The sequence below is a fragment of the Sorex araneus genome, chromosome 5 (genome assembly GCF_027595985.1).
Source record: "Sorex araneus isolate mSorAra2 chromosome 5, mSorAra2.pri, whole genome shotgun sequence".
Lineage (NCBI taxonomy): Eukaryota > Metazoa > Chordata > Mammalia > Eulipotyphla > Soricidae > Sorex > Sorex araneus.
Window position 1 is genome coordinate 66,524,082 of NC_073306.1, and position 22,822 is coordinate 66,546,903.

At 37.3% G+C, this 22,822-nt stretch overlaps 1 protein-coding gene across 5 annotated transcripts in view; it reads left to right on the forward strand.

Moving 5' to 3' along the window:
• The window catches only part of DNAJB4 (DnaJ heat shock protein family (Hsp40) member B4), a 39,735-nt gene that overhangs the window by 9,602 nt on the left and 7,311 nt on the right, over positions 1 to 22,822 (forward strand). Inside the window, exons 3-4 of one of the 5 annotated variants that reach the window (XM_055139297.1) lie at positions 13,221 to 13,454; positions 19,478 to 19,719. The exons of 2 other annotated variants lie outside the window; for them this stretch is intronic. In XM_055139297.1, coding sequence (XP_054995272.1) covers positions 19,509 to 19,719 — 211 coding nt within the window. In that variant the 5' untranslated portion in view covers positions 13,221 to 13,454; positions 19,478 to 19,508. Of the gene's footprint in view, positions 1 to 10,823; positions 10,847 to 13,220; positions 13,455 to 19,477; positions 19,720 to 22,822 lie in introns of those variants that run through there. 2 more of the 5 variants (XM_055139299.1, XM_055139296.1) reach the window with 2 other exon arrangements.

The following is a 22,822-nucleotide window of genomic DNA, read 5'->3' on the forward strand; positions in this document are numbered from 1 at the left end:
GTAACAAGTCTCACAATGGAGACATTACTGGTGCCCGCTTGAGTAAATCGATGAATGGGACAACAGTGCCATATTACCACACAGCTTAAGCTAGTGCATATTTTTACTATTTTTATATATTTAATTCCTCCGTAAAATAGCCCATCTAACAAAAGAAGCAGATCAAGATTTTTCAGATCTGACTTTTCTAAGAATTGGAGTAAACTTTTTCAATTTTAACACTTGGGGATGGGAGTGTTGGGCCAACTTGGCTGTGTTCAGGTCTTATTCTTGGTTCTGTGTTCAGGGATCACTTCTGTCCATGCTCAGGGACATTATGTAGTACTGGGGTTATTCGCATGCAAGGCAAGCATCTTAACCCTTATACGATCTCTCCAACTTTTTTTTTCTTTTTGTGTCACACCTGGCAATGCACAGTTACTCCTGGCTCTGCACTCAGGAATTACCCCTGGCGGTGCTCAGGGGACCATATGGGATGCTGGGAATCGAACCCGGGTTGGCCATGTGCAAGGCAAACACCTCACCCGCTGTGCTATTGCTCCAGCCCCTATCTCTCTAGCTCTTACACTATCTCTCTAGCCCTAAAGAATTTTGGGAAATTTAATGCTTGAGATAAAGTTTCTTTTGGAACATAAATTTTCTGTCCTTGGGCCTGGGACTTTGAAAAAGAGTTAAGGCCCTTGCCTTACACGTGGCCAACCCCAGTTCAAATTCCTGGTATCACATATGAAATCCCAAGCACTGCTAGCTGTGACCTCCCCCCAAACCAAAATAAATACGTAAAATTTTCAGTGCTTTGTAAAACCTCTTCAAAGATGGAAGAAATATGGGTTAGGGAAAAAAAATTTGCTAACGTACCATTTCTCAGCTTCAGACATTCAAATTTAGCCAGAGAAGGAACATCCTTAGCCAAAAAGAGCCTTTTTGAATATCTATTTAGTGTTTGGATTCGTGGCATCCTGCCTATAAAGAGTATCTGTTCTTTGATCAGAGTCATAGATGATGTAAGACATCATTATAGAATATTTAGGAAATGGAGATAAGTTATATGTGACTGACTGAAGTTTGATTCTTGATACTACATGGCCTTTGGAGCATTTCTGGGTGTAGCCTTGAAGGCTCCCAAGCACTGTAGGAGTACGCCTGGTGTCTCCCTGCATTGCAGGGCTTGAGCAGCACTGCATCTTTGCATTATCCCTGTTGGCTTAAGATTATTGGGAGTAACCCCCATGTGCCTTAAACACCATATTGGAAGCTTCCCTCTGCCCCCGCAAAGTGAAAAAATTTATTAGAGTTGCCCATTCTTTCTGGTAAACCATAATACTGTCAACTTGCTGTTAAGGGTTAATGCTTAGTTGAAAATTTAGAAATCTTGAAAGTATGTCTTAAACACCTGACCTTTGTTACCATTTTTTGAATGATTTTAACTAATTCATTGGTTTTCTATAGTATTTGATATGATTTCATAATTAATATCATTCCCGTAAGTTTCCTTAAGTGTGTTTCCAAATCTGTCTGACACTATCTCCAAAACGTATTTTGTATGCAGTTCCAAAGTTTAAATGTCTAAAATAAATTTTTTTATGGTTCTTACTCTCTTTTTATTTTGTGATGAAAACTTTTTTTTTTACTCTACCTGGATCATGTGTTATCTATCTTTCTTATCTGTTCCCTTTATTTGTTTCACTTATCTTATTAAATTCTTAGTCAAAGATTCAGTAAAAAGTCAATTTTTATGAGACCTGACTAATTCCAGTTATCCTTTTCTTGATTCAATGGTTGTCTACATGGGTTACAAAAGGATTTTGTTTTTGGCTTTTGGGTCTTACTTGGGCTAGCCATATAAAATTCAAGCACCTTACCTGCTATATTATTTCTCCAGCACTGCAAAAAGATCGAAGACTGAGCCCTATCCCAAACTCCCAGAGACTTTCATTTAGTGGGGTCTATCTGAATCTAGAAATTTCCTAGGTTGAAACTTAAAGTTTAGCCTACACTTTCGAACCACCAAAATAGAACTAAAGTTTACACACTCAATCAGACTTTTGCTTATTTTTAATGCTTTGCAGTTTATTATCTAGCAGTTATTATTATTATTTTTATTATTATTATTATTATTATTATTATTATTATTATTTGCTTTTTGGGTCACACCTGGCGATGCACAGGGGTTACTCCTGGCTCTGCACTCAGGAATTACCCCTGGCTGTGCTCAGGGGACCATATGGGATGCTGGGATTTGAACCCGGGTCGGCCGCGTGCAAGGCAAACGCCCTACCCGCTGTGCTATCTCTCCAGCCCCTATCTAGCAGTTATTAATATAAAGTCTTAAAGTTAAGATCTAGAATCCTTTTTCTTTTGGGTCACACCCAGTGATGATCAGAGGTTACTCCTAGCTCTGCACTCAGGAACTACTCCTTGTGGTGCTCAGCAGACCATATGGGATGCTGGAGATCGAACCTGAATTGGCCATGTGCAAGGCAATGAATGATTGCTGTATTGCTGTACGATTGCTCGGCACCCCCTTTTCCATTTTTGAATCCTATTAACTTTTTGTTGACCTAGCCTAGGTCAGTGTTTTGCTTTTTTTTTTTTTTGTGCTCTTTGGAGGGGATTGTGGGGTTGAGGGTGTAGGGCCATACCCTGCAGTACTCTGAAGTCCCTCTCAGTTTCATGCCTGGCGACACTCCTGCTGGTGTGGAGGTCGGTAACCTACCATGCAATGATGACCGGTGTAACTGGACCTTCTGCCTGCAAAGCATGTGCTCAGCCTCTAGGGGCATCCTAGGGCAGTGTTTCTTCAACAGGCAGCATCTGGTTTGTTTTTGAAAAAATATAGATACTTCGAGAACCAAGGAGATAGCTCAGAAGTCTGGAATATATGCATTGCATATGGAAGGCTCATGTTTGATCATATGGAATAATGTCCCTCTCCCCCAGCATCACTACATATGGCCCAAAGCCAGAAAATAAGGATAAAAGTAAATGCAGATAACTTGGCCCTACTTGGCCCTAATGAATCTTGTTTGAAAAAGCATCCTAATTGATTCTTGTACTCAGCAAAGTTTGAAAAATTCCCTTTTATACAAAAGGATTTAATAAAAATTTGCAGAATTATATTTTATTTCCCTAGTTAGTAAACATTCTGGATAAAGACATCTCTACCTTTTCCCTTGTCTCTTTGTATGAGGACTGATCAAAGACTAAATCTTACTCTTTGGTTTGTCTGATACAGCATTTCTCATATTGGTAAAAGGTTAATAAATATTGGGGCTGGTGAAATAGTACAGCAGGTAAGGTTCTTGTCTTATATGCAGTTAACCTGGGTTTTATCCCAGCCATCCTGTATGATCCCCAGAGCCCTACTAGCAGTGATCCCTGAGCACAGCTGGTTTTGCCCAAAAACCAAAAATGCTTAATACATGTGGGTTTTAATAATTTATCATTTATTTTCTGAAAAGCTAAAGTTCACAAAATTGTTAAATTTGTGATTATGGATGTTGGGGGGGGGCTCTTAAAAGCTAGATGGCACTGAAAGGTTACTTCACTCAAAATTTTCTTAGACTGTAAACCTTAGAGAGAATTTCAGGTTCATCTGAATCATTTTGTAGTGGAGGAAATTGTAACCCAGATTGCTTGAGTGCCATGTACAGTGTGACAAAAGATAATTGTAATGTTTTTATTTCATTAAATAACTTCAGTAGTTATTTCAAAGGGAGCTTTTACTCAAATATGAGAATAAACTGCAGAAATTAAAACATTTTGATTTATGTAATCAGCCCGGCAAGCTACCGAGATATTGAGCCTGTGCGGCAGAGCCTGGCAAGCTACCCCTGCGTATTGGATATGCCAAAAACAGTAACAATAAGTCTCTCAATGAGAGACATTACTGGTGCCCGCTTGAACAAATCTATGAGCAATGGGATGACAGTGACAGTGACTTTTTTTTTTTTTGCTTTTTGGGTCACACCCATCGATGCTCAGGGGTTACTCCTGGCTTTGCACTCAGGAATTACTCCTGGCAGTGCTTGGGGGACCATATGGGATGCCGGGGATCGAACCTGTGTCGGCCGCATGCAAAGCAAACGCCCTACCCGCTGTGCTATCGCTCCGGCCCCCGACAGTGACTTTTTGAGTTAGATGATTGGAAGAACAGATGATTTTTACCAGTCATGTCCTTAGATGAAGATGTATGGGTAGTAGTTTATGTAAAACTCAGTTGGCATTCAGCTTTATTGTTGATTTTAACGGAACTTTGCATCTCTATCCTGACATTTTTATGTCTCTATAGCAGCAATCTCGTTGGATTTTGTCTTCTGAATTTATTTATTTATTTATATTTGCTTTTTGGGTCACACCAGGCGATACTCAAGGGTTACTCCTGACTGCATTCAGGAAATACATATGGCTTGGGGGACCATATGGAATACTGGGACTTGAACCCGGGTCAGCAGTGTGCAAGGCAAATGCCCTACCAGCTGTACTATCACTCTGGTCCCTGTCTTCTGGATTTGTTTGTTCCTTTATAGTGCTTACTATTATATTCTCATTTTAAGCTACTGAGTATCTCGCCCGCACGGCAGAGCCTGGCAAGCTACCCGTGGTATACTCGATATGCCAAAAACAGTAACAAGTCTCAAAATGGAGACGTTACTGGTGCCTACTCGAGCAAATTGATGAGCAGTGGGATGACAGTGACAGTGATACAGTGATTTTTAAAATTATACTTGTAGGAATTGAGAAGGAAAAAATAAAAAATATTACAAACATCTGAAATTAGTATTTTCCTATATCTTGTAATAATTACTGTTTGTATTAGGTAGCTAATTGTAGTGCCTGCTGACACATATACTAATTTCTCAAGACAATGCTAGTTTTAAATTTAAAAGCATATGAAGTCTGCAATAAATTCCTTATCATTTAGGACAAATACTACTTTTAGATTGTTTACAACTTTTCTCATCAGCTCTGTTCTCTGATATATATGAAAATAAAAGTTTTAATTTATTTATTTGCAATATTTCGGGCTGGAGCGATAGCACAGCGGGTAGGGCATTTGCCTTGCACACGGTCAACCCGGGTTCGATTCCTCCGTCCCTCTCTGAGAGCCTGGCAGGATACCGAGAGTATCCCACCCTCACGGCAGAGCCTGGCAAGCTACCCATGGCGTATTCGATATGCCAAAAACAGTAACAACAAGTCTCACAATGGAGACATTACTGGTGCATGCTCGAGCAAATCGATGAACAAGGGGACAGTGCAGTACAGTGCTATTTACAATGTTTCAACAAACCTGTTCCTCCACTAGTGTACATGGTGGAAATTAGAGCCCTTAAATGGTAAGCTGTCTTACATTTTCTTGATATTAACAAAATATATGGCATCCTATAGATACTTATTAGTAAAGTCCTTTATTCAGATAGTAAAAGTACTGGTCATTTTTCTAGATGCTGGAGATACAACAGTAGACATTTTACAAAGGCTCCATATTTGCTTTCATGTGGTTATTTCCATCGTTCTATGAAAGAGTAGTCTCTGACTATTAGATGGTCTCTAGTAGATTGAAGAGTTGGAAAGGGAAGAACTTAATGATCAAATCATTCACAAACATCCTAATATGGACATACTAAATTATTTGAACTAATCATTTAATGTTGCTTATTGTCATCCTGTCATTTGATTCTGGGTTCTATTTGGAACCATAAATAAAATGTTTGTAACCCTTAGTAAATGTGTCAGTTACTAGGCAGCCGACAGTCTGATGAAAATCTGATTTCATCTCAAATCAAATACCATGGAGTTCCTCTGAATATGCTGGCCCAAAACATATGAAGTTCTAGGATTTTTTTTTTTAATTTCTTCTCTTCACACCAGGCTCCATCTTGTCTATTTTAGTACTCAGCCACTAAAATAAATAATGCCTTTATATCCCAAGTACTAAAGTATCCCACCATACCCCCAAATACATCACTCTCCAAAAATGTCTAAAATTATGTGTATCTTATGGTAAATGTTGTTAAACACTATTAGCCACTGAAAATTTCTTAATGGCCATAGCATGTGTCATTCAAATACTCTATTCTTTCTCTTAGTAAGATCTCTTAACACTTTATTTTATTTGTAACATACTCCATTTGTTCTAATCTTTTGACACTTCTCTTTATTTGTTACCTCATGGGGTTGGAGTAATAGTACAGCGGGTAGGACATTTGCCTTGCACTCGGCAGACCAGAATTTGATTCCCGGCATCCTGTATGGTCCCCGAAGCATCACCAGAAGTAATTCCTGAGTGCAAAGCCAGGTGCATTGCTGGGTCTGACGAAGAAAGCCAAAAAAAAATTTTTTTTTTTTATTACCTCATGGCTTTTGTTACTCCAGGTATTCTCAACTCCTATGTTCCTTTTCCTTTCAGTCATGACTAGTCTATATTTACAACTCTTAAATCAGGTTCTGATAGACTTTGAAGTTAGATAAACTTTAGTTAACTATTTGCTACTAAGTGTTAAGTTAATTAACTTTGACAAGTTTAACATCTTTTGGAGTTGCAGTTTACTCTTTGGTACATGCAAAGCATTATTATGAGGACATTTTATATACTCGCCATATACTATTATAATGTACAATATACTATTTAACAAAATTAAACCTGGACCTGCAAGATAGCTCAATTAGCCAGAGTACATGACTTACATGCAGGATATGGGTTTGATCCTGAAAACCAAGTCAGGAATAGACCCTGAGCACCACTGATTACAACTTCAGACCCCTGTCCCAGCCCTCACTCTCCCTCCTAAAACAAAACAAAACAGAAAACAATAGAGAAATAATAAGTGACTGGTACAGAACCTTTGGCCACTTGTATTAAGAAAAGAACAAAAGACTTTGCAGAATTATATAAATGGAATCTTTATTGATTTCTACCATGAACCACATCTGATTCATCATGAAATTCTCTTCATTTTTTTCTTTAAAGCTACACTTGCATAGCTATATCTGATCCAAATCACCTGAATCATTGTAATACATTCTTAATGGTCTTCCACTCTTGCCCATCATCGTTCCTCATTATATTCTTAACATAGAAGCCAAAGTGGATCTTTCATTTATAAACTCTGCAAAGTCTTTTATTCTTTTCTTAATACAAGTGGCCAAAGGTTCTGTACCAATCATTTTTTATTCCTCTATCCCCCAATAGCTTTATCACATACAGACCATTGTTCTAACAGCGATCCAAAAATCTGCCAGACATTTCCTTCCCTGTTGCTTTTGTATTTCCTACTCCCCCTCTTAACTGTATGTTCTACCTCATAACATTTTTTCCCCTCCATGTATATATAGAAAGACAGCTGAAGCTTTTTCTCTTTTCCTCTTTCAGGTTGTGCAAATCTTACTTTCTATTCAGAGCCATTTCGTATCACCTAAAATTTTAATTCTCTTTTCCTTTCTTGCTTTAATTTTTTCTTAGTTCCCCCTACATCTAACATCCTGTACAATTTTGTTTCATTGATTTTGGTTTTTGGAATACTCTTAGTGGTGTTCAAAGATTACTACTGACTCTGTGCTCAGCTGCCTCCCGTTTTTAAAGTTTTTTTTTTTTTTGAGCCACACCCCGAAGTGCTCAGGGCTTACTCCTGACTCTGCACTCAAGGATCACTTCTAGTGGAGTTTCAGGGACCATATGGGATGCCAGGAATCAAACCCATGTTGACCACATGCAAGGCATGCCCCTACCTGTTGTACTATTGTTCCAGCCCCCACTCCTAGTGGTGTTCAGGGACCATACAGTAGCAGGTATTGAACCCAAGTCTCCTGCTTGCAAAGCATGCATTCAGGTTATTGAGTTATCTCTTTGACTCAGTTATTTTTTAAATTAAATTTTTTACACCCCCCCCACAACCATTTGAATGTAAAGTTCACAGAATAGGACTTTTGTTTGTAATATATAGTCATGAAAATATAAAATAGGATCTTTCATGAGTTATTGGGTAAGGTATACAAACAGGATTTGTGACAAATATGGGAACTTAAGGTAAGAGGAATCCAAACTTCGGGTCATGTATATTCAGTTCGGGATTGTCAAAGTTATCCCGTTGCTCATCAATTTGCTTGAGTGGGCACCAGTAACATCTCCATTGTGAGACTTGTTACTGTTTTTGGCATACCAAATACGCCACAGGTAGCTAGCCAGGCTCTGCTAACATACGGGTGAGATACTCTCGGTAGCCTGCTGGGCTCTCTGAGAAGGACGGAGGAGTCGAACCCAGATCAACCGCGTGCAAGGCACTACCCGCTGTGCTATCGCTCCAGCCTGGTCAAAGTAGTCGTTATAAGCTAAGTGTGTATATTCAGAGGGGAATATACACAATGCACACCACTTGCTTTGTAAATTATATTGAAGAACTAAATCTACTGCAGATGATAAATAGTAATATTTTATATCTAGTTTATCCCTCACTTCCCAATCACGGGCTTTCAAGTTTGACCACTTACTCAGGTTTCTTTGTATCCTGAAATCAGTGCTTGGGAGTACTTTCCAGATCATTTGCAGATACATGGCAAGGCAGCAGAAAAACCCCGTGTGTTCTATGTGCTTAGTTAAGGTCCACCAAAGCAGTGGCGAATCTTCTTACTTTAGTTATCATTATAAACTATTCATGATATATTTTAATACCTTTTGCATTGCTTTTTTTACTTGTGGTTTCATTGTAATTTTGAAGGGCTATTTAGAGTTCTGAGTATTTGAAGGAAGTAATGTGCCTTATGAAGAGAATGCCTATTAGCTCATCTTCATTCAGGCATGAGTTACTGCCATGAGCTCAGTGATATATTAGATAAAGTTCTTTAAAACAGAACAATCAAGGTTGTGTAGTGATGAATTGGCTTAACTTCATTTTTTCCTTAAAAGTACAATATTTGATAATTCAGCATCCACAACAACTTAATAGATATAGCTATAGTACAGTGGGTAGAGCACTTGCCTTGCATGCAGCCAACCTGACTTTGATCCCTGGCGCCCCATATGGTCCCCTGATTACCCTCAGGAACTCTGAGCACTGCTGGGTGTGGCTCCCAAACCAAGAAAAAACCTCTAAGGATTTTACTTAAAATTTATTGGAAACAGTACAGTAGAGTGACAGGATGCAAAATTTGTATTAAAAAGTCTTTCTATATGCAAACAAGCTAAAAAATTAACATTTCTTTTATAATTTTTCCAAAAAATTTATGATCAGGGCAAACTCCTAGCACTGAGCCAGTAGTCGTCCCATACCACTTCCAGGTGTGGTCAAAAACGAAGTAAAAATATGGAGAGGGCCCTAAGGATATCTTAGTGATAGAGCTACTTGCCTTCAAGAGTTCGATCCTTAGAACTATTTCACATATAATGAGTGTGATTCCAGCACTGATCTTTGCACAACAAAGTACTCAATTTCCAATGCATCCCAACTAAGCATGTGTTTAATAAGCACTACAGCTATAAAATGTGAACAGCCAAGTGTATGTGACCCCCATGAATCACTGCAACAACAAAATAGAGAAGGAAAGAAGAAAAAAATGTGGAGGTACGGGGAGATATGGTACAGAGATATGACTCAAGTGATGTATCTAGTGATGTATCTAGCATCTGTGAGGCCTTGAGGATTTCTGGCAATATATGCTGCCATCCCCCGATCTGACCCCTATACCACCAGTATTACCCTGAATAGCACAGGCCAGAGTACTGAACCCACCAGGTATCACTGGTTTGTCCCTGACCCATTCTACCAGTACCTCTGGGTGTGACCCAATCACAGACAGGGATGTTGCTCAGTGCTAGAGCACCAACTTTGCATGTATGATGTCATAGGTTTAATTCCCAGCACTGCCAAATTAAAAAAAAGGTGTTTTGGGCTGGAGATGCAGTTCATTGGTAAACTTCATTTTTTCATATGTAATACCTGGATTTGATTGCTGGCACTGCAGAAAGGGGAGAATGTTCAAGAATAATAGCTGGATCAATGCTTCATCAAAGAAGAGAGATTGACAACATGCAAGGCAAGCATCTTACCCCTGTGTTATTTCTCTGGACCTTGCATAGTTTTGTTTTCTCCAAATTGTCATATAATTGGATTCATAATATGAAACCTTTTTGTCTTGACTTCCTTCACTTAGTAATATATATTTATGCTCCCTCCCTATCTTTTCCTGAATTGTTAGCTCCCTTCCTTCCTTCCTTCCTTCCTTCCTTCCTTCCTTCCTTCCTTCCTTCCTTCCTTCCTTCCTTCCTTCCTTCCTTCCTTCCTTCCTTCCTTCCTTCCTTCCTTCCTTCCTTCCTTCCTTCCTTCCTTCCTTCCTTCCTTCCTTCCCTGGACCAGGGCCTCCCCACCAGTGCTTGGGATATTTGACCCTGTGGTGCTGGAAAACACCAGGATCACACCCAGAGTGTGGGGGTGGGGTATATGGTCCTGAGGCCTTGAGCATGAAGGCATGTTCCAAACCCTTTGAGCTACCTCTTCAGCCCTAAGCTTATTTCTTTTTTCTCTTTGGATTTTGGTCCACACCTGGCAGTGCTAAAGGCTTACTCCTGGCTCTGTACTCAGGAATCAACTCATGGTGGTGTTCAGGGGACCATATGGATTACCAGGAATTGAGCCTGGGTTGGCTGTGTGTAAGCAAACACCCTACCCTCTGTACTATCTCTTCAGCCCCTCATTTCTTTTTTTGTTTTGTTTTGGGGTCACACCCAGCAATACTCAGAGGTTACTCCTAGCTCTGCACTTAGAGATCATTCCTGGAGGTCGTCAGGGGACCGATGGGGTGCTTGGATTGAACCCAGGTTGGCCAAGTGCAAGACAAGATACCAAATATGGTAACTACATATTTTCTCTCCAGTCCCTCATTCTATTTAATGCTAAAAAAATGTTCCTTTGAATATAACAAAGTCATATCATTCACCTATCGAAGGATATTTACTTCCAAGAGGACACTATATGATAATGGGGTTTGAATCTGCCTTCTGCATGGAAAGCGTGATGGAAAACATGCACTCCAGCATACTGAGCTATCCCTCTGGCCCAAGAAAAGTGTTGTTTAGTTTCCACTTTTTTTTTCCTTTTTGGGCCACACCTGGCAATGCACAGGTGTTACTCCTGGCTCTGCACTCAGGAATTACTCCTAGTGGTGCTCGGGGGACCATATGGGATACTGGGAATTGAACCCCGGTCGGCTGCATGCTAGGCAAACACCCTACCCACTGTGCTATTGCTCCAGCCCCAGTTTCCACATATTTGACATCTTCATTCTTTTACATGTCATTTTGTTTTGTTTCGTTTGGGATTCAACCTGGGTTCAATCCCTGAGCACCCTGTATGGTCCCCCGAGGACCTCCAGGAGTGATTTCTAAGTGTAAAGCTAGAGCTAGGAGTAACCTCTGAGAATTGCTGGGTGTGGCCCAAAAACAAAATTCAAAAGAAATGAGGGGCTTGAGTACAGTGGGTAGGGTGTTTGCCTTGCACACAGCCAACCCAGGTTCAATTCCTGGTATCCCATATGGTCTCCTGCACACCGCCATGAGTGATTTCTGAGCACGTTTTAATGTGCTAATGGTTTACTCCTGGCTCTGTGCTCAGGGATCATTTCTGGCATGTCTCAGGGCCATATAGGGTACCAGGGATTAAACTGGGTTGACCCCATGCAAGGCAAATATCCTACCGATGGTACTATTGATCTGCCCCTTCCCCTTCTTATTTGGGTGATGGTGGGGGTAATTCCAAACTCTGTTTAGTGGACCAGAGGATGTGGTTCTACTTAGGATTTGTGATATTAGGACCATTGACCACATGCTGCAGTGTGGTACCAAGCATCAAATCTGGATCAGACACGAGCAAAGCATGTGCCTTATCCTTAGTGGTTTCTCTCCAACCCCCTGCTTTTTTTAGATATTGAATCCAGTGAGGGTCTCACATGCAAGGTAACATGTAACCCTGGCAATCTAAGCTATACCACTGAGCCATATCCCTGGCCCCCATATTTTTGTCTCATCATTGATTTCCAGTTTTATATTATGGACAGAAAATAGTTAATATGATTTCAATCTTCTTAAATTAACTAATACTTGTTTTTTGTCCTATTATATGATCTATCAGGATGTTTCCCCAATTCATACCCAACAATTGGTATGATTTTAGTCTTAAACTTGCTAAGATTTGTTTTGTGGTCTATTATTATATGATCTATGATGGAGAATGTTCCCTGTGAACTTGAGAAGAGCATTCGTTCTACTACTGTTGACTGGAATGCTCTATGTAGTCCATTAAGTCAGTTGAATCTGTGGATCATTTTTTCTAAAATGTTCTTCAGTTAAAATGTTTCTTTATTGCTTTTTTTTTTCTCGACAACATGAGTTGTTAATAGTGGGTTATTCAAGTCCCCCACAATGTTATAATCTGTTTCTCCTTTAGATCTGTTAGTAATCACTGTTTTAGTGCTTAGATGATAGATGCATATATATCATTTGACTCTTTTATCATATATATAATGATCATATTTGTCTGTTACTCATTTTTGGCTTGAAGCCATTATTGTCTAAGTACCTTTATACCTGCTATATTTTCATGCCCCTGTGCTTGAACTCTTATCTCCCCTCCTTTTTTTTCACTTTGACTTCATATGTCATTACAAGTGAAATGAATCAGGACGAGAAAGGACAAATACTAGATGATCCCTCATATGTGAAGTTACAAAGAATCAATGGGTTTAGATAATCCTCAACAGAAACAAATCCTGAGACATAATCAGTAGAACCAGGAACTAAGAAGACTAGGAAAGATGGGTTAGAGGATGGAAAGGGACTTTGGTATAATGGTGGGAAGGTCTTGACACTCTGATGAAGGGATTGGTATAGCAGCACTGCAAATATAAAACAATGATTTTGACCTATTGTGACTCTGGTACCTTAATAAAAGCTGATTTAAAAAAAAAACACTGAAATTAGTCTCCTGTAGGAAGCACATAGTTTGGTTTTATATTTTGTAATTGTTATTATTATTTAGATATCCTGCCACTCTATGCCTTTTGATTGGTTAATTTATTCCATTTACATTTAGTGTTATTATTGACCTATCTTCTGCCTTGTTGATTTGTTTTTATGTTGTTTCCTTTTCTATTTCTACTTTGTGAATTGATTGCTTTTAATGGTGATTTGCTCACCTACATTTTTTTAATGTTTTGTATTCCTGGTCTAGGTTACTTTATGCTTACTTCTGAGGTTTACATAGCATATAGATAAAATTGTTCTCTTATGCTGATAACATCTGTGAGACCGCTCGAGAAAATCGACGATCAATGGAATGATGATGGTGATGATGATGATGATGATAAACATCTGTAACAGTTTTCATCCTATGGCTCATCTCCTTTTGCATTTGGGAATCACAACTTATCTTTCTATGCTGTGGTTTTATTGTTGTTGTAAGTAGGTATGTTATTTTTAGTGTAATCTGTTTTAATGGTTTTCCTTTTTTTTTTTTTTTTTTTTTGTGGAAGGGGGCACACTTGACTGTGCTCAGGGCTTACTCCTGGTTTTTCACTCAAGGACCGTTTCTGGTTGGGCTCAGGGGACCATATGTGGTGCCAGGGATTGAGCCCTAGTCAGCTGTGAGCAAGGCAAACACCCTACCCGCTGTACTATTGCTCTGGCCCAGTCTCTTTACTTTATTTAACCTTGTTTACTCATCTCCCTTTGCCAAATCATTTTAACTTTTCTATTCTCAAGCTGGCAATTTATGACCTTTTCTGTTTATAATGCTTTCCATCATATTATGAATTTAATTTATCACAAATTTTACTTATTTTTTATTTATTAAAAATTTTAGCTCTATCTTTGGTTCTGTTTTATAATTTTAGTTTTGTGGGTGAGGTGCTCCTGTAGTTCATTACTTATTTGGCTTTGTTTTAGTTTTGTTTTTTTAGGCCATGCTGTCAGTACTCATGACTTACACCTTGCTCTGGGCTCAGGTGTCACTCCTGGCGGTGCTCAGGGGACCATATGGGGTGTTGGGGATCAAACCCTGGTCAGGTTTGTGTAGGGCCTTACCCTCTGTACTCTTTTCTGGCTTGCATTCTTTTTTTTTTTTTTCTTCTTGAAATCATTCTGTTGCCTTTGTAGGTTTTTTATAACTCAGTATCTTCTTAATGTCTATTTTTAAAAATCTTTTTTAGTTATAATCTTTTGTGCCTTCAGATGTTTTTGAAGCCTGTTTGTATTTGTTTGTATTTATTATGCCAAGAATTAAATCCTAGGTCTTAGGTATGTGTGTGTTCTACTCCTGAGCCACAGCCTTGATTAGCTTTCTTTTTGTGACACTCTGTAGCCCTATTTTTCATCGTGTTTGATGAACCTTACCCACAATGTCATTCAAAGTAGTGAATGCCTCTTCTATTTTGGCAAGATTTTACTTTCTTTCTCTCAGCTCATTAAGTTGGTCAGCCTGGAACCATTACAGCTTTTTCCATAAGGTGGCACCATAGCACAAATTTGGTTTCACTTTCCAAGGGAGAACTTTGGGTGGGAAGTGGGTGTAGAGTTGGGAATTAACAACAGCAAAGGTGTTGAGAGTGGGGGCTCAGGCTTCCAGGCCTCCTGGCCTGCAACAGGATTCCCTTCCCTTCCCTCCCCTCCCCTCCCCTCCCCTCCCCCCCCTCCCCTCACCCCAACCTTTGTGATCTCTCCTTAGTGAGGGCAACTGATCCCTCCAACTGAAGCACTCTTAGCTGGGCTGGCTGCCTTCACCACCTCTGCCAGAAAGGTCATGCTTACTCACTGCCAGACCGGCCACTGCTTTTTCTGCAGTCATGGTCTGGACTGCTGGCTTGGCAACCACTTTTCTCATTCCTCTGCCTCTTCCATATTCCAGTCCTCCCACCTTGGGGTGCACAGATGGATATATCTCTCAAGTGTCTAAAATGTTTTGCAGAAGCACTGTCTACTTACCAGACCCCTCTTTCTGCCATAGTTGTAAATCAAAAGGGGAAAAATTTAGCCCTACCCTGATGATGATGTTATGCCTTTGCATATTTTGACTAACTCCTGTAGCAGATATGTCTTAAAAGTGTTTTCTTAGAAAATTAATTTTTACAAATTTAAATTTATTTCAGAATTCATTGGATCAGGTTTTAGCATGCTAGTTAGCTACTGGATAATCATGGAAAACCCAAGGTCCTCTAGGTTTTTTCTTGAATTAACTTGTAGGAGTTTTATAATGTTTGCTTTTTCTTTCTTTCTTTCCTTCTTTCCTTCTTTCTTTCTTTCTTTCTTTCTTTCTTTCTTTCTTTCTTTCTTTCTTTCTTTCTTTCTTTCTTTCTTTCTTTCTTTCTTTCTTCCTCTCTTCTTTCCTTCCTTCCTTCCTTCCTTCCTTCCTTCCTTCCTTCCTTCCTTCCTTCCTTCCTTCCTTCCTTCCTTCCTTTCTGGGGCGGGGGACACACCCAGTGTTGCTCAGGAGTTACTCCAGGTTGTACGTCAGGAATTACTCCTGGTGGTGGTCCGGGATCATATGGGATGTGGGGGATCAAACCTGGGTGGGTCACATGCAAGGCAAGAACCCTATTTGCTGTACTATCTCTCTAGTCCCAAAGGTTTGTTTTTTTTTTAACATTTAGGTCCGCTTTGAGTTAATTAAATAAGTATTTTTATTTGAGTCATTAAAACTTACAATAGTCTTAGTAATAGAGTTTTATGCATACTTAGTTCAGCACCACACCCTCCACTAGTGTCTGCTTCCCTCCACTGTTATTTCATTGTCTTCTGGCCTCCACCCCTCCATTGCTATTATCTCCCTGAACCACCCCCTTGTGTCTGGCCCCCATACTTTTGTCTCATCACTGATTTCCAGTTTCATCTTATGGACAGAAAATAGTTGATCCTCATGGTTGCAATCTTAAATTGCCTAGGATTTGGCTTTTGTCCTATTATATGATCTATGATAGGTTGTTTTCCTAGTTCATACCCAGTAATTGGTATGGTTTTGGTCTTCTTAAATTTGCTAAGATTTGTTTTGTGACCCTGAAAGAGCCTCCAGTCGTTGGGAAAGACGAGTAAGGAGAGGCTGCTAAAATCTCAGAGCTGGGATGAATGGAGACGTTACTGGCACCCGCTTGAGTAAATTGATGAACAACAGGATGACAGTGATACAGTGATACAGTAATGATGGGGAATATTCCTTGTGCACTAAGAAAAGCATTCATTCTGCTGCTATTAAGTGGAATGCTCTGTATAATCCATATAGTCAGTTAAATCTGTAGGTCATTTTTTCTAAAGTGTTGTCCAATTCAAATGTTTCTTTACTGCTTTTTTGTCTGGACACATGAGTTGTTAATAGTGTGTGTGGGGGGAGAGTGGGGGCCACATGAGGGCTCAGTATGTATTCTGTGCTAAAGGATCACTCCCAGTGGGCTCGGGGGACCACAGAAAGTGCTGGGGATCAAAGGCAACTACTTTCTTTGCATGCTGTATTATCTCTCTGACCCCAAAGTGAAAATTATTTTGCTTTCATTTTAACTTGCAAGTTATAACTTTTCCAAGTTGAGATTAATTCTTGTTTTCATTTTTTCCATTATGATGTGTGCGTTTGTGTGTGTGTGTGTGTGCTTGTGCGTGTGTGTGCTAGGTATTTGAAAAAACATGAAATATTTTATCACCTTATGCATGGAAAGCCAGATTTCTTTCCATTTCTTAATATATAATGCATTTCTCAGAAATGTAAAATATCTAATCTTTAGACTCCAAAAATAACTTACTGTCAATTTTTGGTACTCCTAGCTCTATACAACCAACTCAATCAGATAACAATCTTTGTTTTCCCCCACCAGTAACACCAGAGTAATTCAGACTTTTTGCAGATGTCTATGTCCTTGTTTATTTCTTGGTTAATGTTAAAGAAACTCTTTGGAAATTAATTCTATAGCAGGTGATTTTTTATTGTACTTTCATTTTAGATGCTAATCTTTGCATCTAATTATGATATGCTTCTTTTTAGAGTCTTACGATGAATCAGTGAGGATATTCCCCTAAATTTCTTGCATTTGAAAGTTTATCATTTGACACTGAATAGTTCTTTGGTGAGACTAAACATTTTTTCTGTATGGCTAACAAATCTCTATAAGTAGGCTAGATAAATGATGTAAAGGTCTAATACGATGAGTTTTTTTAAGAAATAGAAAAAAGCTAGCTGACAAAAGGCACGAAGATGAACAATCTGAAAAGATTGCTGAATCATTAGTGTAAAGCTGTTTAGCATGTAGAGTAGGTGTTCCTTTATCTTCAAGGCTAATATGTTATAATTATCTTTTCATTATATTTTAAATAATATGTATATATTTATCTTTGTAACCTTTGTTACCTTTTTATCTGCTTAGTCTACAGAATTAAATTATTTAAGTATAGGGGTTTGTGAAATTCTTTTGATATTTCATCATTAATTCTCCTTTTCAATATTTTATTTGAAATGGGAACATTTTGGGGCTAGAGATATAGTATAGCAGGTAAGGTGTTGCCTTACATGCAGCCAACTTGGGTTCAATCCCTGGAATCCCAGATGCTCCCTCTAGCAGGGCCAGGAGTGATTCCTGAGCACAGAGCCAGAAGTAACCCCTGAGCATTGCTGAGTGTGGCTCCAAAACAAAACAAAATAAATACAAAGAAATGGGAACATTTTTTAAAAGATGAGGAAACCACATGGGAGATAAGAGATAAGTAGTATATGTTAAACCTATCTTATAAATATATTAATTAAATATAAAATTATAAATATGTTAATAAATATATTACTATTTCTTTAATAGAATTACAGTTAATATATTGTGTGAAAGAAATATAAGTATAGAAAAGCCAGTATTAGAAGGGCATATAATAATTTGAAATTTGCTAACAAGATATGCAAAGCTATAAGAAACATAGCTTAACAAATATATATAACAAATAAGTTAATAAATAACATAATAAATATAACAAATGCTATAACAAATCATAAATATTAATATAAGAAAGTGTTAGAAAGAAATACACAATAGCAGAAATTACCCGGATTGGTACAATACAATTTATTCTCTTTTTTTCTGTTTTTCAAAGTCTTAGACAACATGTATTTATATCTTGAGATACTTTTTAAAAATTTCCTTTTTGGGTCACACCCAGCAATGCACAGGGGTTACTCCTGGCTCTGCACTTAGGAATTACTCTTGGTGGTGCTCAGGGGACTATATGGGATGCTGGGAATTGAACCCAGGTCAGCTGGATGCAAGGCAAATGCCCTACCCACTGTGCTATCTTTCCAGCCCCTATCTTGGGATACTTTTGTGGGGGTGGTTTAGGTTTGGGCCACACCTGCTGTGATCAGGGCTTATCTCCTGGAGGTACTCTGGGAATTGGGATTGAAACTGCCAGTGTGTAAGACAAGCACTTTAAACAGCCATACTGCTCCCCTCCCCCTGCCAGCCCCCGCCCCCCAATTAGGGAAACTTTACACAGTCCTTCTCATACTTTGACTCCAGAAGTAGCATATCTATATTTTAATCTGATCCAGTTAAGGTCTTATAAGGAATATGAGTATATAATGTCTGTAATCTGATACTTTTCTCCTTCTTTCCCCTGTGGCTAAAAAATTCTTTAAAGAATGATGACTAAGGAGGGAATGGGGAAAATGGGGCATACCATCTCACTGTATTTTAGTTGAAGTAATTAAAATTAGATGCCTTGTTTTCCTAGATACTATTGTGCCATAGCTATTAACTTTTCAGTCTACAAGAATTCATTTTCGAAAATCATGAGTCCTTATTTTAATGTATTTTTTGAAGTTTTATATATGCCTTCTTGTTCTACTTGACAACCCCTAGTAATTTTGAAAATAATACAAATTATTTGAAAATTTTAACTTAAGCAAAACACATTTTAATATTGCATATCTGAATAATTTGAAATAGCAATTAAAAGTATTCCTAAGTACTTTCATTTTATATTTAAACTTACTCTAACATAGGTCACTTAAGGGTTGCCATTATTCTTGTTGCTTTTTCACCTTGAGTGGAATAAATAAATACGTAGTTATAAAACTGCAAGATGAAATGCTGGCCTCTTTGAAGGGAAATAAAAATGATAGAGCTGCAAGGAAGCTGAATAGTTAATCATGGAGGAGGAGAAAAACTAGCTCATTACTTTGACTAGAGGCAGCTGGGGAAGTGACGTCCTGTAGCATTTGCTGTTCTAGAAAGTACAGAGACACGTAGTGAAAATGGGAGGATCTAGAAGGAGGCCGTCTTCTGTGTAGTGTATATTTATCTGTAAGTGAGCCGTTGGGGAAGGAATTGAATACGGAGACTGCTTGCTTACCGTCTTAAGACGGCAGAGCTGAATTGCTGATTTGCTTTAACTTTTAAAATACGCAGCTGGGTTTAATTTCTTAGAATTGTTGTATCGCTAAGACTGGGGACGCTGTTTTCTTTCACAAAGGGAAATCTAAGTTCATTTCAAGGCAGTCGAAATGGGGAAAGACTATTATTCCATTTTGGGAATTGAAAAAGGAGCTGCAGATGAAGATATTAAAAAGGCTTACCGAAAACAAGCCCTCAGATTTCATCCGGACAAGAACAAATCTCCTCAGGCAGAGGAAAAATTTAAAGAGGTCGCAGAAGCGTATGAAGTATTGAGTGATCCTAAAAAGAGAGAGATATATGATCAGTTTGGGGAGGAAGGTAAGCTGTGTATATATGATTTCTGTCTCAAGCTCGAGCTCTTGTCGCTCTCACTCTCTCTGGCTATCATTAAATTAAATTCCCGTATGTCGATAGTAAAAAACAAACAAAAAAAAAGGATATAAACAAGAATTCATCACTTACGTGGAATAAATATTACATTGCTGTGTATGAAATGCACTAGTTTTCTCTCGTTTGGATTTTGACATTTTGTAATATACATAGTCTACCATTAGATGATGTTAGCCTTGTGTATATTTAAGAGAAACTAAATTCCCATACACTTTAATCAATTGTATTTAAAAAGTCTTATGCAACTTGTTTTTTTTTTTTTAATGAATTTTCTGCTAAAATCAATGAAGAGCCTTCAGTGATTTAAAAATCTTAAGATTGGTAGTACAAATTCTGGATAGCTTATATTTTATTAAGGAAAACAAAGTAAGTTTTTTTTTGACTTTTTAAAAATATAGCAAATCTAGTTTTAGATTAAACAAGACAGAGTCATCTCTAAAAAGCAAAGGCCCAGACATTTAGCTGTAGTTGTTTTTGGCATTTTGCCTGGGGAGGAAAGAATTTTCCTGATGTCATAAAATACCAGAACAAGTTTTTAACTTAATTGTAAACAGTAATTATGTGCCAAGAAAATGAGATCTCAGAAATACAGTTTTTGACCTAAAATGGCCACCTAGTTAGAATAATGATTAATTTACCTTTGTATAACATTATTTCTTTTAAAAATTTGCTAATTATAGGGACAGCTGACAACATCCTTTCCTCTCATTGGCATATTTTTGTTTTTGATTTTACGATTAGAAACCTGATGAAAAAGGCCAATTGGCATACTTTAAGATATGCTTTAATCCTTCAGTTTACATTTAAGTTTGCCTATCATTTTCATATGAATGCAGCTGTAAAGACTTTAAAATTGCTAATTAATGACAACAATAAAAATGCTTTAATTCTTTTCGGTTCTAGGATTTTCAACTTCTTTGTCATTTAAATTTGTCACTTTGAATATAAGATTATTTTATGATGTTGCTTAGGTTTAGGTATACAGATTTATAGATCAGTAATTTAAATTTACTACATAAAGCTTGTCACCAGTAATCAAGTTTTCATCCATTCCCATACACTTGACCCTTCTGATCCAGTTTATCCTGTCTGCTTCCTCCAAGTTTTAAAATCACGACCAAGTTATTTTATTACTAATTGTTTCTCTCTAAATTTTCTCTCTTCAATCATGTTTGTTGTTAAAACTTATCTCTTGGGTTTATTGCATTAATGTTAAAGTTTTCTTGTTAGAAAACATGTCTTAAAATAAAGTGAGGTAATAATTGATTATGCTCAGAGAAAAACATTAAAAGTGGCATTTGTTAGAATTTTTTTCTCATTTTACTTTTTGATTCGAGTTGCAAAAAACTAATTTTTGTTGCTAAGTTGGATACTGTAAAGACCTGCAGTGACAAATTCTTGCTAGTAATGAAAAATTCAACAACTGGCTGTTAAATTCTGCATATTTCTTCTAACTCTGTACTAGAAAATAGTGTGATTTGATTAATTTCACTAGTTAAGTCAGTATCTGACACGCTACTACTAATATATCAATCTTTCTGAATAAGTTATTATTTGGAAAGAAAACCATAAACTTGAAGCCATATATTCCCTTAAAAAGTACAGACATACACACACACACACACACACACACACACACACACATTTATACTAAATCATTACGTTAACATCACCTGTGACTGAACTTTAGGATTCTGTGTTTAAGGATATTTATTTGTCTTTAGTATTTTCAGATAACCAAATGATACATTTGTATTATTTTTCTTGAGTTATATTAATATTTCTCTGGTTTGATTATTTGGTTTTCACTAGTATTAGTGAGGAAATTTTTTTATAAGCTAAAGCAGATCAACTATATCCTGAATTGTTCTTGGTCTTTACTTAGATTATTGATGAAAGTCATAGGTAGTACTGAAGGGAGAATAAGAAATTTAAGGCATTGAAGTATATTATTCAGAAATATTCACTAGTTACCTGAAAGTAGAGTTAAGTGAAATTTAATTATAATTTATAAATTATGCTGTCATATTGAAAAATGTTTACTGTTTTTTGTTTGGAATTAATCAATTCTTTTTTAAAATTCCCTATAGGTACACTGTGAAAATGTGTAAAGCATTTTTTCTTTACTTATCATTGATCTGTTTTGCTTGCAGGCCTGGTTCTGTACCCCTATGGATTTCTCCAATAATGGCAAAACACTCAGTTTTAGGACTGTGGAGCCATTAGTAATTGACCTGATAAATATTCTCCCTGTAAAATCACTACAGTTTTAATAACTGAGACAAGGGAATAAGTATTCATGAATCAAAAAGTATATATGTTGATAAGTACATATGCTAAACTTATGATTAGGTACTAAGAAAACCAGTAACCAAGTTGTTTTGGAAATCCCTCGTATCCTTAATTTTAAATGCTGGGATTTTAAAAAGTTGATTAAAAATAGAAATATTTTAAATTCACAATTTGACCCAGCAGTTCCATTTCTAGGAATCTTTCAAGGAGAAAGAAAAATGTTCCATTCTATACAAAGATGACATAGTAGCATTATTTGTAATGACCCAACCTAGAAACAACAAAAGGTGCCATCATTTGGTGAATTAATAAAATACATCATGGTACTTATATACACACAAACATGTGAGTTAATTTTAGGACATATTGTTTTTAAAACTTATTTTTAAAAATAGAAAAATTTTCTTCATAGTTGAATCATTTAAGAAACTAAGTCATACAGAACTATAAAAAATTTGAAATTGGATTTTTAGCTGTTCTCAAGTATTTTAGATTTAGTTTTGAATTATTCAGTGGATGTCAACACAAGTTGTATTGAATTTTTTTCCCATGAAGCATTCTAATTTGTTAATACAATGGGATGATGATGATGATGATTTATTTTCTTTATGCTTTTTTAAAAATCTACATAGTCTTTTAAATTAATTTTATTGAAAGGGGGTATTTCTATGACTAAAGGTTATTTTGTAAAATCTTTAAACTAGTTTGTTCACTTCTTTACTCTGAGAATTTAGTAAAC